The 13,965-nt window shown below is 48.7% G+C and overlaps 1 protein-coding gene across 2 annotated transcripts; it reads right to left on the bottom strand.

Moving 5' to 3' along the window:
* Positions 1-909: 909 nt before the first annotated feature.
* NMB (neuromedin B) lies at positions 910-5,650 on the bottom strand. Of its 2 annotated transcripts, none has more exons than XM_036415667.2 (3): positions 5,431-5,650; positions 3,540-3,712; positions 910-1,162 (listed from the first exon to the last, which is right to left on the bottom strand). In XM_036415667.2, the coding sequence occupies exons 1-3, from the start codon at positions 5,588-5,590 to the stop codon at positions 1,013-1,015; spliced, it is 483 nt and encodes a 160-aa protein (XP_036271560.1). In that variant the 5' UTR covers positions 5,591-5,650; the 3' UTR covers positions 910-1,012. The 2 variants fall into 2 exon arrangements, with proteins under 2 accessions (XP_036271560.1, XP_036271561.1); XM_036415668.2 differs by having other exon boundaries at positions 1,039-1,167; positions 5,431-5,648.
* Between the last annotated feature and the right edge of the window lie 8,315 nt (positions 5,651-13,965).

Raw genomic sequence — 13,965 nt, forward strand, 5'->3', positions numbered from 1 at the left:
AGGCTAGTTAGGAGTTCTCTGGGCAAAAGTATGCAGAATCAGGGATTCCTGGTTTTACGACCGAGTATTTGCAGATCAGAGGGCCAAAGCCAGATAAGATACTGGGCGGCCAGTTAAATTAGAATTTTAGATAAACAACAAAACATTTTTTATTGTAAGTATGTCCTGCAACATCAGGACATCTTTTTTTTTATTTTATTGATTTTTTACAGAGAGGAAGAGAGAGGGGCAGAGAGTTAGAAACATCGATGAGCGAGAGACATCGATCAGCTGCCTCCCGCACACTCCCCACAGGGGATGCGCCCGCAACCAAGGCACGTGCCCTTGACCGGAATCGAACCAGGGACCCTTCAGTCCCCAGACCGACGCTCTATCCACTGAGCCAAACAGGTTTCTGCCATCAGGGCATCTTATACGAAAAAAAATGATTGCTTATCTGAAATTCGAATTTAACTGGGTGTCCCTTTATGTTTTGCTAACTTTGGCAATCTTACAGAAAGCTAAAGAAGAGTGAGAGAGGACAGCAGGGTCTGGATCCCAGCTGGCCCTCCCCCTTGTAAGGTGCTGGGGGCTCCCCTTCAAAGATTGGCATGATCATGAAATGAATGGGGTGAGCAAAGCCCGGTGGAATGTAGGTGTCAGTGATGTAGGCATCTTGAAGAAACTCGAGACTTGCTTGTGCCAGTAGGTGGCAGAGAGGAGAGGAGTAGAACCAGTTGGCTGGCACAGGATCTGGTGCACAGCAGGTGTGGGGTACCTGTTTGCTGAATGAACTAATGAGGTGTTCCGAGTCCATGCCAGGCTGGTATCATAGAGTGTTCTGGGCATTTTGGAGCCCACCCCATCTCCAGCCCCCCTTCAGCCCATCCCCTCAAACACACTGAAAGGAGAGGACCAGACATTCTATGGAAAGAGCAGGGCTTTATTCACAACTTCAACAGGGAAGCAAGAAATACAGCAGGGACATCATTTGTGTTTGCACTGGTGATATTCCTGGTGACCCGACCGCAGATCACAGGAATGGAGTGACAGCGGTTTGAGCCCAGAATTTACATCCGGATGGGGCCACTTCCAGGGTCCCGGGATGGGCGCAGTCTAAGCCACGTTGCTGGGTCTTCCTCGCCAATGCCATCACTTCTGCAGCATTTGCACCAGCGGCCTCCTATACTGAAGGGGACACAGAAGAACTGACCTGGGCACAGGGAGCAGTTAAGAGGGCATTCTGCCATTCCTAAGGGCTGGGCATCCAGAGTTGGCGAGGGATAGACTCTCCTCGGAGGCATTCCCCCCCCCACCCCCGCCAAACCTCAGAGGGGTCCTGACATTCAAGGGGGACCATGGAAATAAATTCCAAGTCGGTGGCTGGCCCTCTGCCAGTGTGAGCATTTTCACTCTCGCACGCCTCACTTCTGAAACCCGTCCCCAGGGCTGGGTAGCTGCTTCCTCTGAGATTCTCTAGTTGATCTGTATGTTTCAGGCCTTCTAGAACAATGGCTCCAGAGGTAACATCGTCTGCCTTCGGAATAGACAGTCCTTTCATCCGAGATCCCCGGGGGCAGGTGGTTCTGTGCATCAGGAGAGTCACAGCTGCACCTTCTCTAGGGCATGCCCCTCCCTTCTTTCAAAATGTATGCTTTAGCCGAAACCGGTGTGGCTCAGTGGATAGAGCGTTGGCCTGCGGACTGAAGGGTCCCAGGTTCGATTCCGGTCAAGGGCATGTACATTGGTTGCAGGCACATCCCCGGTGGGGGGTGTGCAGGAGGCAGCTGATGGATGTTTCTCTCTCATTGATGTTTCTGACTCTCTGTCCCTCTCCCTTCCTCTCTGTAAAAAATCAATGAAATATATTTTTTAAATGTGTGCTTTGCATGCTAGGCACAGTGGTGGATTCAAAGGTGAGTCAGGCCCAGCCAGTGTGGCTCAGTGGTTGAATGTCAAACTATGAACCAGGAGGTCGCAGTTCGATTCCCTGTCAGGGCACATGCCTGGGTTGCGGGTTCGATCCCCAGTGTGGGACGTGCAAGAGGCAGCCGATCAATGATTCTCTCTCATCATTGATGTATCTATCTATCTCCCCCTCTCCCTTCCTCTCTAAAATCAATAAAAATATATTCAAAACAAAGGTGAGTCAGCAACAGGTGCTGCCAAGGATCTCAAACCCTACTAGCTCCCATTTACTAAGCGCTTTCTGTCTTTCTATGTGCTGGGCATCATGCAAATGAGATGGTCTCATTTAACGGGAAATGGCACCATTACCTATTTTATGGGTGAGAGAGTTGAGGCTTAGAGAGGTTAAGTGCCATTTCTAAGGTTACACGGCTACTCAGAGCCAGGGTGTTTTTTTTTTGTTTGTTTGTTTGTTTGCTTTTTTAAATATATTTTATTGATTTTTTACAAAGAGGAAGGGAGGGAGGAGGAAGATAGAGAACTAGAAACATCGATGAGAGAGAAACATTGACCAGCTGCCTCTTGCACACCTCCTACCGGGGATGTGCCCGCAACCAATGTACATCCCCTTGACTGGAATCGAACCTGGGACCTTTCATTCTGCAGACCGATGCTCTACCACTGAGCCAAACAGGTTTCGGCAAAGAGCTAGGTTTTGAATCAAGCACACTGTCACCAGAACCCACACCTGCCGCTCACTCTGCCTTCCACATACAGCAACAGCAGACCTGGGAAGGCGGTATGGAGAAAGAGACTGGCCCACAGGCAGGGAATGGCTATAGACTAAGGCTGGAGGGTGATTTAAATATATATATATATATAATTGATTTTTTCACAGAGAGGAAGGGAGAGGGATAGAGAGTTAGAAACATCGATGAGAGAGAAACATCAATCAGCTGCCTCCTGCACATCCCCCAGTGAGGATGTGCCCACAACCAAGGTATATGCCCTTGACCGGAATTGAACCCGGGACCTTTCAATCCACAGGCCCATGCTCTATCCACTGAGCCACACCAGTCAGGCTCTTCCCCTACTTCTTATTTCCTGGGGTTTGCTGGGAAGGTTAGCTTCCTTTCTCTCTCTCTCTCTCTCTCTCTCTCTCTCTCTCTCTCTCTCTCTCTCTTTTCTTTATTATTTAGCTTCCTTTCTTATTTTTAAAAATTTTCCTTTCTTTTGATTTCTTCACCTTCCTTTATTTCTTTTTCTTTTAAGGACATTTTTATTGACTTCAGAGAAGAAGGGAGAGAGAGATAGGAACATCAATGATGAGAGAGAATCATTGGTTGGCTGCCTCCTGCACGCCCCCTAATGGGGATGGAGCCCTCAACCTGGGCATGTGCACTTGACTGGAATCAAATCCGGGACCCTTCAGTCCACAGGCTCTATCCACTGAGCCACACCAGCCAGGGCGTCACCTTCCTTTCTTTGGAGTCCTCTCCCTTTGAGCTCTGCATTCCAAAGAGAGCCTGGAGCCCCTGGGTTTCTGGGGCCCATCAGTCCCTGGTTGGGCGGGCACTCCCCGATCCCAGGGCTGGGCCCAGGGGCAGCCCTGGCTCAGCCTCTCCCGGGTCAGAGGTGGGGGCCTGGCTCACCTGGGTGTGAGGCGCTGGGCCTCGGGGGCTCATGGCCAGAGCTTTCTTCAGCAGGAGGATCCTGAGCAGATCGTGACTCAGCTGCAGTCTCTGCTCCCCCAGAGAGACGTGGGGCGCTGTCTTTAGGAGGGATGAGCCAGGGGGCTCCAGACTCTTTTTTCCCATGAAGTGACCTAGAAAAGCAGTTCCGATGAGAGAGAGAGAGAGAGAGAGAGGAGAGAGAGAGAGAGAGAAGAGAGAGAGAGAGAGAGGAGAGAGAGGAAAGAGAGGGGAGAGAGAGGAGAGAGGAGAGAAACAGAGAGAGAGGAGAGAGGAGAGAGGAGAGAGGAGAGAGAGAGGAGAGAGAGAGGAGAGAGAGAGGAGAGAAGAGAGAGAGAGAGAGAGAGAGAGAGAGTAGATCTCAGCGTCTAATCCGAGTTAGTCTCGTGATCTAGGCTTCTCTAGCTCTCGATCGCTCTCTCTGATATTCGTCTCGCTCGATTTGTCCCTAGCCTCTTGCTCCTCGTCTCTCTTCTCTCTCTTGCATGCTGCTTTCTCTTTCTCCTTCAGAGAGAGGAGAGAGGAGAGAGGGAGAGAGAGAGAGAGGAGAGAGGAGAGAGAGAGGAGAGGAGACAGAGAGAGATGTCTGGACATAAGGAATTCAGGGAGAAAATCCCCATCTCTCCTACCTTCTAGTTCTCATGGAAGGAATATACTCTCCACCACAGACCAGTAAAGACCTTTGTGGAGGCAAAACCTGTATCTCAACTTTCCCCGAACAGGTGGAGGGGGTGGGGAGGACGGCACAGCTGGAAGGTGGGATGGGCAGGGTCAGGGCCAGCTCTGCCAGCTGTGCTGCCTGCTCAGGAGGGGGCAGCAAAGGGCAGAGAAGGAAGCGGACAAGGAGGAGGTTTCTGGAAGGGCAGAGGAGGTGCAGGGAGAAGACAGAAGTGAGAGGAGTCAATAGGATCTTGTTTTTTATTTTTATTTAATATAATAAATCTTTATTGTTTAAATTATTACAGGTGTTCCTCTCCCCCCCCCCCATATCTCCCCTCCACCTGATTCCCCACCCCACCCCATGCCCTTACCTCCTGCCACTGTCTTCATCCAGAGGTGTAAGATCTTGACAAATAATAATTGTTAGTGGACTGACAATTATCAGACCCCCTTTCCCCTGAGAATTGTCGGTCCACTCCCTTTCTATGCCCCTGATTCTCTCCTATTCACCAGTCCATTCTGTCCTTCAGATTTTTTTTTTTTATTCATTTGATTTTTTAGATTCCCTTGTGGGCAGGTATGTCTTTTTGTTGTTCATGGTCCGGCAGGGTCTTGTCTAAACAAGAAGGGGCAGAGCTGGGAGGCAGAGGCAGCAGCCAGCCTCAGCTCTGCTTAAAACTAGCTGAGTGGCCAAGACCGGTTTGGCTCAATGGATAGAGCGTCAGCCTGTGGACTGAAGGGTCCCGGGTTCGATTCCGCTCAAGGGCATGTACCTTGGTTGCGGGCACATCCCCAGTGGGGGGTGCGCAGGAGGCAGCTGATCGATGTTTCTAACTTTCTATCCGTCTCCCTTCCTCTCTGTAAAAAAAAAAAAAAAAAAAAAAAAAAAAAAAAAAAAAAATCAACTCTCTCTCTCTCTCTCTCTCTCTATATATATATATATACACACACACACAGACACACACACTAGCTGGGTGATCTTAGCTACTCTCTCACCTGTCTGGGTCTCAAGCTCCCCCATCTATTAAATTAGAGGAGTTCCCCATCTATTAAATCAGATAAATGACAGGAGTTCCAGGGTCCGCACCAGCCCGGACCCTGATGCCTGTGGCCGAGGGGGCGGCCGGAAAAGGAAAGGGGGATGAATGAGAGCATGCTGGCCAGGGGCGCCTGCCGGGTCCCAGACACTCACCTGTGGCCCAGAGGTTGCCCCGCGGGTGCACACGGATTCTGCCGGCCCGGCTGCGGGGCTCGCGGAGGTCCCAGCCGAGGGAGGCGGTGCTGGCAGCGAGCAGAGCCAAGAGCAAGACGGCGCCGAGGAGCCACCGGGCGCCCCCCGCCCGCAGGGCCATCGCGGTGGCCGGGTTGCAGGATGCAAGGCAAAGCAGCGAGCTTGCACAGCGGCTCCGCTCGCAGCCCGGCTTCCCAGCTTTTAAACCCGCGCTCTGGGGGCGGGGCCTGTATAAGCCCCGCCCCCCAGTGTCCGCCCCGCCCCCTAGCCCTTCTCCCAGGCCTGGGTCAGGGGCCCCACAACCTGGGTTCCCGCAGTCCTGCCCCAGAGGCCACCGCTTGCTTGCGCGGGGTGTCTGCACCGCCTCTTGCTAAGGACCTGGCCCTCCCTCTCCACTCTCACCAGCTAGATTGCTTTCTTTCTTTCTAAAATATATTGTATTCATTTTTTTTTTTTTTTGAGAGAGATACCGAGAGGGATAGAGAGTTGAAACATCCATTGGAGAAAAACATCGATCAGCTGCCTGTTGCACACCCCCCACTGGGGATGTGCCAGCAACCAAGGTACATGCCCTTGACTGGAATCGAAACCAGAACCTTTTAGTCTGCAGGCCGATGCTCTATCCACTGAGCCACACCGGTTTCAGCTCCACTACCCTGTTTTTGTTGTTGTTGTTTTTTTAAATTTCCTTGACTTTTTTTTAAATGTATTTTATTTTATTTTATTTATTTATTTAATATATTTTATTGATTTTGTACAGAGAGGAAGGGAGAGAGACAGAGAGTAAGAAACATCGATGAGAGAGAGAGTCATCGATCAGCTGCCTCTTGCATACCCCCTACTGGGGATATGTCCGCAGCCAAGGTACATGCCCCTGACCGGAATCGAACCCGGGACCCTTCAGTCCCCAAGCCGACACTCTATCCATTGAGCCAAACCGGTCCCGGCGTATTTTATTGATTTGTTACATAGAGGAAGGGAAAGGGATAGAGAGTTAGAAACATCGATGAGAGAGAATCATCGATCAGCCGCCTCTTGCACACCCCCTAGTGGGGATGTTCCCGCAACCAAGGTGCATGCCCTTGACCGGAATCGAACCTGGGACTAGCCTGTTTTTAATCCCTTTACGGTTTCTGGCGGCTTTCCTGTGGCCGAAAGCAGCAGTCCTGTAGCATGGCCCACCCACACTCAACACTGGCCCTCCCAAGGAGAAGTCCCAGAAGGAACCTCTGGGTCGGTGGCATTGCTTTACGAGCAAAAAAGCTGTGCTCCAGGAAAATACACTTCTCCGGCTGAAATGTTTACTACCCAATACTGTTCAGAGCACTATGGAGGCACTGAAGGAGGGGCGACAAAAGATAATCACAGAGGCTCAGTGGTTGAGCACGGACCTATGAACCAGGAGGTCACGGTTCGATTCCCAGTCAGGGCACATGCCCAGGTTGCAGGCTCCATCCCCAGCAGGGGGCGCGCAGGAGGCAGCCCCTCCATGATTCTCGCATCAGGGATGTTTCTCTCTCTCTCTCTCTCTCTCCCTCTTCCTTCCTCTCTGAAGTCAATAATAATAATTTTTTTTTTTAAAGCCAATTTCCTGCTCCCAAGGGAGTCAACCATTTCCTGGGGGAGAGAGGTGGACTCTGGATGCTTCCCTGAAACACTGCTCAGTGTGGCACTGCTGCCTGCTGGCCCTGTGACACTCCTCCCCCAGCCCCCAGCCCCCCGCCCCTTAAAGGGGAAGCGTATAGGAGAAGCTGCTTGTCATGCTGAGCCCCCAGGAGCGTGACACCCAGGGCAGGGACCTCTAACCTGGCTCTCCCCCCCCATCTCCTTGCTTCTCATCTCCCACCCTGGCATCGAAACCTCCCGGCATTCTTGTCGCTGCTGAGCCACTGTGTACAGATACAGCTGTTATCACCTCCCGTAATAGTCCTCCCCTGGCGGCCCCTCCCTCTCCTCTCATCAGTCACACGCCCACCCCGTCCCCTCTGGTCCTCCAGATGCAGTAATTGGAGGGAACACTCAGGAGCCAACAGAGTGCTTGAAGGGATCTTTTTTAAAAAAATATATTTTTTTTATTGATTTTTTACAGAGAGGAAGAGAGAGGGATAGAGAGCTAGAAACGTCGATGAGAGAGAAACATCGACCAGCTGCCTCCTGCACACCCCCCACCGGGGATGTGCCTGCACCAAGGTACATGCCCTTGACCGGAATTGAACCCGGGACCTTTCAGTCCGCAGACCGACGCTCTACCACTGAGCCAAACCGGTTTCGGCTATTATTATTTTTTTTAAAGGCAATATTCACAAAAAGAGAAAATACCGTCGGTGTGGCTTAGATGATTGAGTGGTCACCCATTCAATTCCCAGTCAGGACACATGCCTAGGCTTGGTCCTCAGCAGGGAGCCTGTTTTTCTCTCTCTCCCTCCCTCTTCCTTCTTCTCTCTCTAATGAGGGTAATGACAATCCTCATGTGGCTAAGAGAGCAGGGAAGTGGCACAGATGGCCAGGGAAGGTATGACTATCTAAGGAAGTGCGATGGCCGGGCCCCACCTTTGTCATTATTTGGGTGAAATTGTCATGTGTTTCCGGAGGTATTTCGGTAACTGAAGTAAATACTCTTTAAACCTCAAAAAGGTTTCAAGGCTTGGCAATCTGCCCGAGGATCTCACTATATCTAGATGGACTATTCTGAGCAAATCCACAATGCCGAGCCTTTAAAAACTACTCCCAGGGGCTTTGCAATGGTGGGGTTTATTCCAAATAAGAGTCTCAATGGATGCTCTAAGAGTAGGAAATGCACCGAAACCGGTGTGGCTCAGTGGATAGAGCGTCAGCCTTTGGACTGAAGGGTCCCGGGTTTAATTCTGGTTGAGGGCACGTGTCTTGGTTGCGGGCACATCCCCAGTGGGGGGTGTGCAGGAGGCAGCTGATCGATGTTTCTAACTCTCTCTCTCTCTCTCTTCCTCTCTGTAAAAAATCAATAAAATATATTAAAATAAATAAATAAAAATAATAAAATGCTAGCATATCTCTCTCTCCTTTGGGCCAATTCCAAGAAACAAGTTCTATACAAAGTTCTCTCTTTTCCACTTAACTAAGTTGCCAGGCTGACAGCTTTTTTATTTATTTAATATATTTTATTGATTTTTTAGAGAGAGAGAGAGAGAGGGATAGTTAGAAACATCAATGAGAGAGAATCATCAATCAGCTGCCTCCTGCACACCCCCCACTGGGGATGTGCCCGCAACCAAGCTACATGCCCTTGACTGGAATCGAACCCGGGACCCTTCAGTCCGCAGGCGAAAGCTCTATCCACTGAGCCAAACCGGTTTCGGCCAGGCTGACAGCTTTGATCAAACTTCATGCTAGTTGATTTATTTTATTTTATTACTTCTATTTTTTTATGCTAGTTGATTTAATTACTTGCCTGATGTAAGCCTGAGGACAAATCCTTTTAACGAGACTACTGGAATTAAATCTGGAACCCAGCTAAACAAACTAACCAACTGCAGAGAGGGCTCAAGAGAAATGATTCTTCATCAAGACATTCCAGAGACTCCTAAGATTCGTAGGACAATCTACAGTTTGGAAGTCATATTCAATATAGTAACATATCTGCATGGAAGAGGAATAACTGTTGTTTTTATAACACAAACTTAAGAAAAGTAGGGTAGCCGAGACCGGTTTGGCTCAGTGGATAGAGCATCGGCCTGAGGACTGAAGAATCTCAGGTTCAATTCTGGTCAAGGGCATATGCCCGGGTTGCAGGTTCAATCCCCAGGAGGGAGCATGCAGGAAGCAGCCGCTCAATGACTCGCTATCATTATTGATGTTTCTCTCTCCCTCTCCCTTCCTCTCTGAAATCAATAAAAAATAATTTAAAAAACCCCAACAAAACAAAAACAAACATTAGGCTAATAAATACAGGGATTACAGAATGGCAAGGAGGTCCCAGAAGAGAAATTTCTTGGTCCCTGATGTCACTGTAAGTTGTTGATTTTTATTCCGTTTAGCCTAGTCCATAAAGGACAGACATAACTATGTCCCTCTTTACATCAACCCCAAAGGAGCTGAGAACCAATTTAACAGAATCTTTCAAAGTGTCTCACCGTCTATGTACTCATCCTTTTCTCTTCCCACGCTATTTCAATCCCAAATTCTTCAATTATTTTATATATCTCATCATACGTCTTAATAGCATCTCTGTGGAACAATGCAGGGTATAAATAAGTCTAAACTGTGCAAAGCACTATGACAAGCACCGGGATAAATCAGAGGCTGGCCTTGCCTCAATGCCTGCAGGGAGCTGGTTGGGAGAGGGACACATCAAACGATATCAGAGGAGCGTGAACTAAGTCTGGCAGCACCGAGCAGGAAGCACTTGAGAGCTCACTTGAAGATAAAAACACTCCTCTTTTGCCCAAACTGGTGTGGCTCAATGGATAGAGCATCAGCCTGCGGACTGAAGGGTCCCGGGTTCGATTCCGGTCGGGGGCACGTATCTTGGTTGCGGGCACATTCCCAGTAGGGGGTGTGCAGGAGGCAGCTGATCGATGTTTCTCTCTCATTGATGTTTTTAGCTCTCTGTCCCTCTCCCTTCCTCTCTGTAAAAAATCAATAAAAAATATATTTAAAAACAAAACAAAACACTCCTCTTTTGAGCTCCCTGCGCATCTCTCCCTCTGCACCTAGGATCTCGTGTGGAAAAAATCTGTTCCAAGTTGCCCCTCCTAAGGCCCTGGGTTCCTGGCAGAGGAGGGACCTGGTCTCACTCATTCTGCATCCCCAGGGCCTAGCCCCAAACCTGGCACGGATAGATGCTCAATAAATGGCTGCTGGATGAGAAAGCTTTTAGCAGGTGGAGCAGTGAGCGGACACTCCGGGGAAAGTGACCAGCAGAAGCAAAGACTGGAGGGCTGGCTGTACAGTGAGACCAATGTCAAGGATACAAGAATGTGGAATATGCCGAAACCGGTGTGGCTCAGTGGATAGAGCGTCGGCCTGCGGACTAGAGGGACCCAGGTTTGATTCCGGTCAAGGGCATGTACCTTGGTTGCGGGCACATCCCCAGTAGGGGGTGTGCAAGAGGCAGCTGATCAATGACTCTCTTTCGTCTATGTTTCTAACTCTCTGTCCCTCTCTCTTCCTCTCTGTAAAAAAAAAAAAAAAAAAAAAAAAATATATATATATATATATATATATATATATATATATATATATATATATATATTTTTTTTTTTTTATTGATCTCAGAGAGAAAGGGAGAGGGAGAAACATTTATGATGAGAAAGAATCATTGATCGGCTGCCTCCTGCATGCCCCCTTAACGGGGATTGAGCCCACAACCCAGGCATGTGTCCCCGACCAGAATCGAACCTGGGACCCTTCAGTCCACAGGCTAATGCTCTATCCACTGAGCCAAGCCAGTCAGGGCTTCACTATTTTTTGATAGCACCTGCATATTCTAGTCTCTCACACTTCTTGGTCTGGTACTCTTTACAGTCCTAGTAAACTACAGAAGATAGTGTCAGATACACTCAGCTGGAAAGAAAAAACAACAGCAGCCGAAACCGGTTTGGCTCAGTGGATAGAGCGTCGGCCAGCAGACTGTAAGGTCCCGGGTTCGATTCCGGTCAGGGGCATGTACCTTGGTTGCGGGCACATTCCCAGTAGGGGTTGTGCGAGAGGCAGCTGATCGATGATTCTCTCATCGATGTTTCTAACTCTCTATCCCTCTCTCTTCCTCTCTGTAAAAAAAAAAAAAAAAAAAAAAAAAAAAAATCAATAAAATATATTTAAAAAGAAAAAGAAAAAGAAAAAACAGCAGCATAGACAGGCCAGCCTGACCCTGAGGAATGTGGACAATCCATTCAGCTGCTAGAATCTGCTGGATCGTTTCTGATGCTCAGCCGAGTGATACGTGTCATAAGGAGGCTGTGTCAGATGCTGAGATAGAAGGGGGCACTTGGACTTGGGAACAACTTGTGCAAATGACCAGCAAATGCACTTAAGGATAACAAAGCCTCTAAGAGCAAGCTCTCGCCGAAACCCGTGTGGCTCAGTGGATAGAGCATCGGTCTGTGGACTGAAAGGTCCCAGGTTTGATTCCGGTCAGGGGCATGTACCTTGGTTGCGGGCACATCCCCGATAGGGGGTGTGCAAGGGGCAGCTGGTCAGTGTTCCTCTCTCATCAACGTTTCTAGCTCTCTTTCTCTCTCCATTTCACTCTGTAAAAAAAATCAATAAAATATATTAAAATATATATATATATATATTAAAAAAAGTGATCAACACCAATAAATACTTCTCCCACGGCGAAAGAGCACACAGAAGAGCCAAGGGCACACACAAAAGAAGGAAACAGGATTAATGTGAACTATTCTGAGGAGGGAACATGCTGGAACCAGGGAGAGAGAAAAATTTCAGATTCAAATTTGGCAAGACCGAGATAATGTACTTAGTAAGTAACAGGAAAGTACAAATTGCTTTAATGATTCATATGCTCTGCCCCAGCATAACAGCGCAATAATAATGCTACCCTACGTTACTGCCTCTGGGTCGAGCTCATTGTTATGCTGAATAGGTCTATGCTGCTAGAGGCTATGGGGGAAAAAAGAGAGCAGTATCTTTATATCTATTTATCTTTTTAAAAAAATATACTTTATTGAGTTTTTACAGAGAGAAAGAGAGAGGAATAGAGAGTTAGAAACATCGATGAGAGAGAATCATCGATCAGCTGCCTCTTGCACACCCCTTACTGGGGATATTCCCGCAACAAAGGTACATGCCCTTGACCGGAATCGAACCTGGGACCCTTCAGTCCGCAGGCCAACGGTCTATCCACTGAGCCAAACTGGTTTCGGCTATATCTATCTTTTCTTAAATAACATATTTTATTGAGTTTTTACAGAGAGGAAGAGAGAGGAATAGTTAGAAACATAGATGAGAATCATCGATGAGCTGCCTCTTGCACACTCCCCACTGGGGATGTGCCCGCAACCAAGCAGATGAGGGGAGAGTAGCCATTTTCTGCCATCTGCACGGGGGGGCTATTGTACCATGTGCTCTTCTTGGCTCATGACGAAACAGACGCCTCCCAGACCGGTCCAAGGAGGCACTTGCCAAGTTCCCCTCTCTGTTGGGCTCATTAAGAGCCAATATGCCAAGCATGAAGGCTAGAGCCTTGTTAATGGCTTGGGGATGGCACTGCTCTCCACAGGGGAGGCCTTCCGAGGATCAAATGTCCCTATTCCCACTCCATTAGCATTCAAGTGTGAACTGATTCCCACTTCAGTTGGACAAATAATAGAAAGAGTGCATTTAGCCCAAGGCAGAAAACGTGCTTACTCTGAGATTTCACGTTAATATAAGAAAACAAGGAGCTCTAGCCTGTGTGGCTCAGTGGATAGAGCATCCGCTTGCAGACTAAGAGGTCACAGGTTCGATTCCAGCCAACGGCACATACCCAGGTTGCAGGCTTGATCTCCTCAAGTAGGGGGCGTGCAGGAGGCAGCTACTCAATGATTCTTCTCTCATCATTGATTTTTAAAAAATATATATATTTTATTGATTTTTTACAGAGAGGAATGGAGAGGGATAGAGAACTAGAAACTTTGATGAGAGAGGAACACCGACCAGCTGCCTCCTGCGCACACCATTGGGGATGTGCCCGCAACCAATGCACATGCCCTTGACCAGAATCGAACCTGGGACCTTTCAGTCTGCAGGCCGACACTCTATCCACTGAGCCAAACTAGTTTCGGCTCATCATTGACGTTTCTGTCCCTTCCCCTTCCTCTCTGAAATCAATATATATATATATATATATATATATATATATATATATATATATATATATATATATATTTTTTTTTTTAAATTAGCCAGGACCGGTTTGGCTCAGTGGATAGAGCGTCGGCCTGTGGACTTAAAGGTCCCGGGTTCGATTACGGTCCAGGGCATGTTCCCTGGTTGCGGGCACATCCCCAGTGGGGGGTGTGCAGGAGGCAGCTGATGGATGATTCTCTCTCATCGATATTTCTAGCTCTCTATCCCTCACCCTTCCTCTCTGTAAAAAAAAATCAATAAAATGTAATAAATAAATAAAGGAGACATGCTTGCCCTCCATCACCTCTCTCCTCCCTCCTCCCTCCTCCCGTCAGACAGGGCTGCAAATGTGTCCAGCGTGGGAAAGGTTAGGAGTCTGCAGCAGAGTGAGACTTTTCTGGACCTCTAAGCAGCACTAGCTGGGTTTATTCTGTGACTAAGAGACTCCCCGTGGACGTCAGTGGCCGCTCTGACATCACAAAAACAAAAAGAAACACGACGAACAAAGAAACAGTCGGCAGGGTGAGGACAATCTTCAGGGCGCAAGGAGCGGTCACGTGGCAGCCGTTATCTCCCCGGGGGTCGCCGGGGCCCAGCGCTGAAAGGCAAACTGCGGAGGAAAGCTCGCCCTTGTGACAAACACAAGCCAGGGGATAAAGACAGGGTTCG

This window comes from Pipistrellus kuhlii, unplaced genomic scaffold, assembly GCF_014108245.1.
Source record: "Pipistrellus kuhlii isolate mPipKuh1 unplaced genomic scaffold, mPipKuh1.p scaffold_m20_p_50, whole genome shotgun sequence".
NCBI classification, from domain to species: domain Eukaryota; kingdom Metazoa; phylum Chordata; class Mammalia; order Chiroptera; family Vespertilionidae; genus Pipistrellus; species Pipistrellus kuhlii.

Bases quoted from the DNA above. Each gene is read 5' to 3' on its own strand.
- NMB (XM_036415667.2), bottom strand. From the start codon at position 5,590: ATGGCCCTGCGGGCGGGGGGCGCCCGGTGGCTCCTCGGCGCCGTCTTG. The intron at 3,713-5,430 runs GTGAGTGTCTGG...CTGCTTTTCTAG, and splicing joins GGGCAACCTCTGGGCCACAG to GTCACTTCATGGGAAAAAAG. The intron at 1,163-3,539 runs GTGAGCCAGGCC...CCTTCAGTATAG, and splicing joins GCCCAGCGCCTCACACCCAG to GAGGCCGCTGGTGCAAATGC.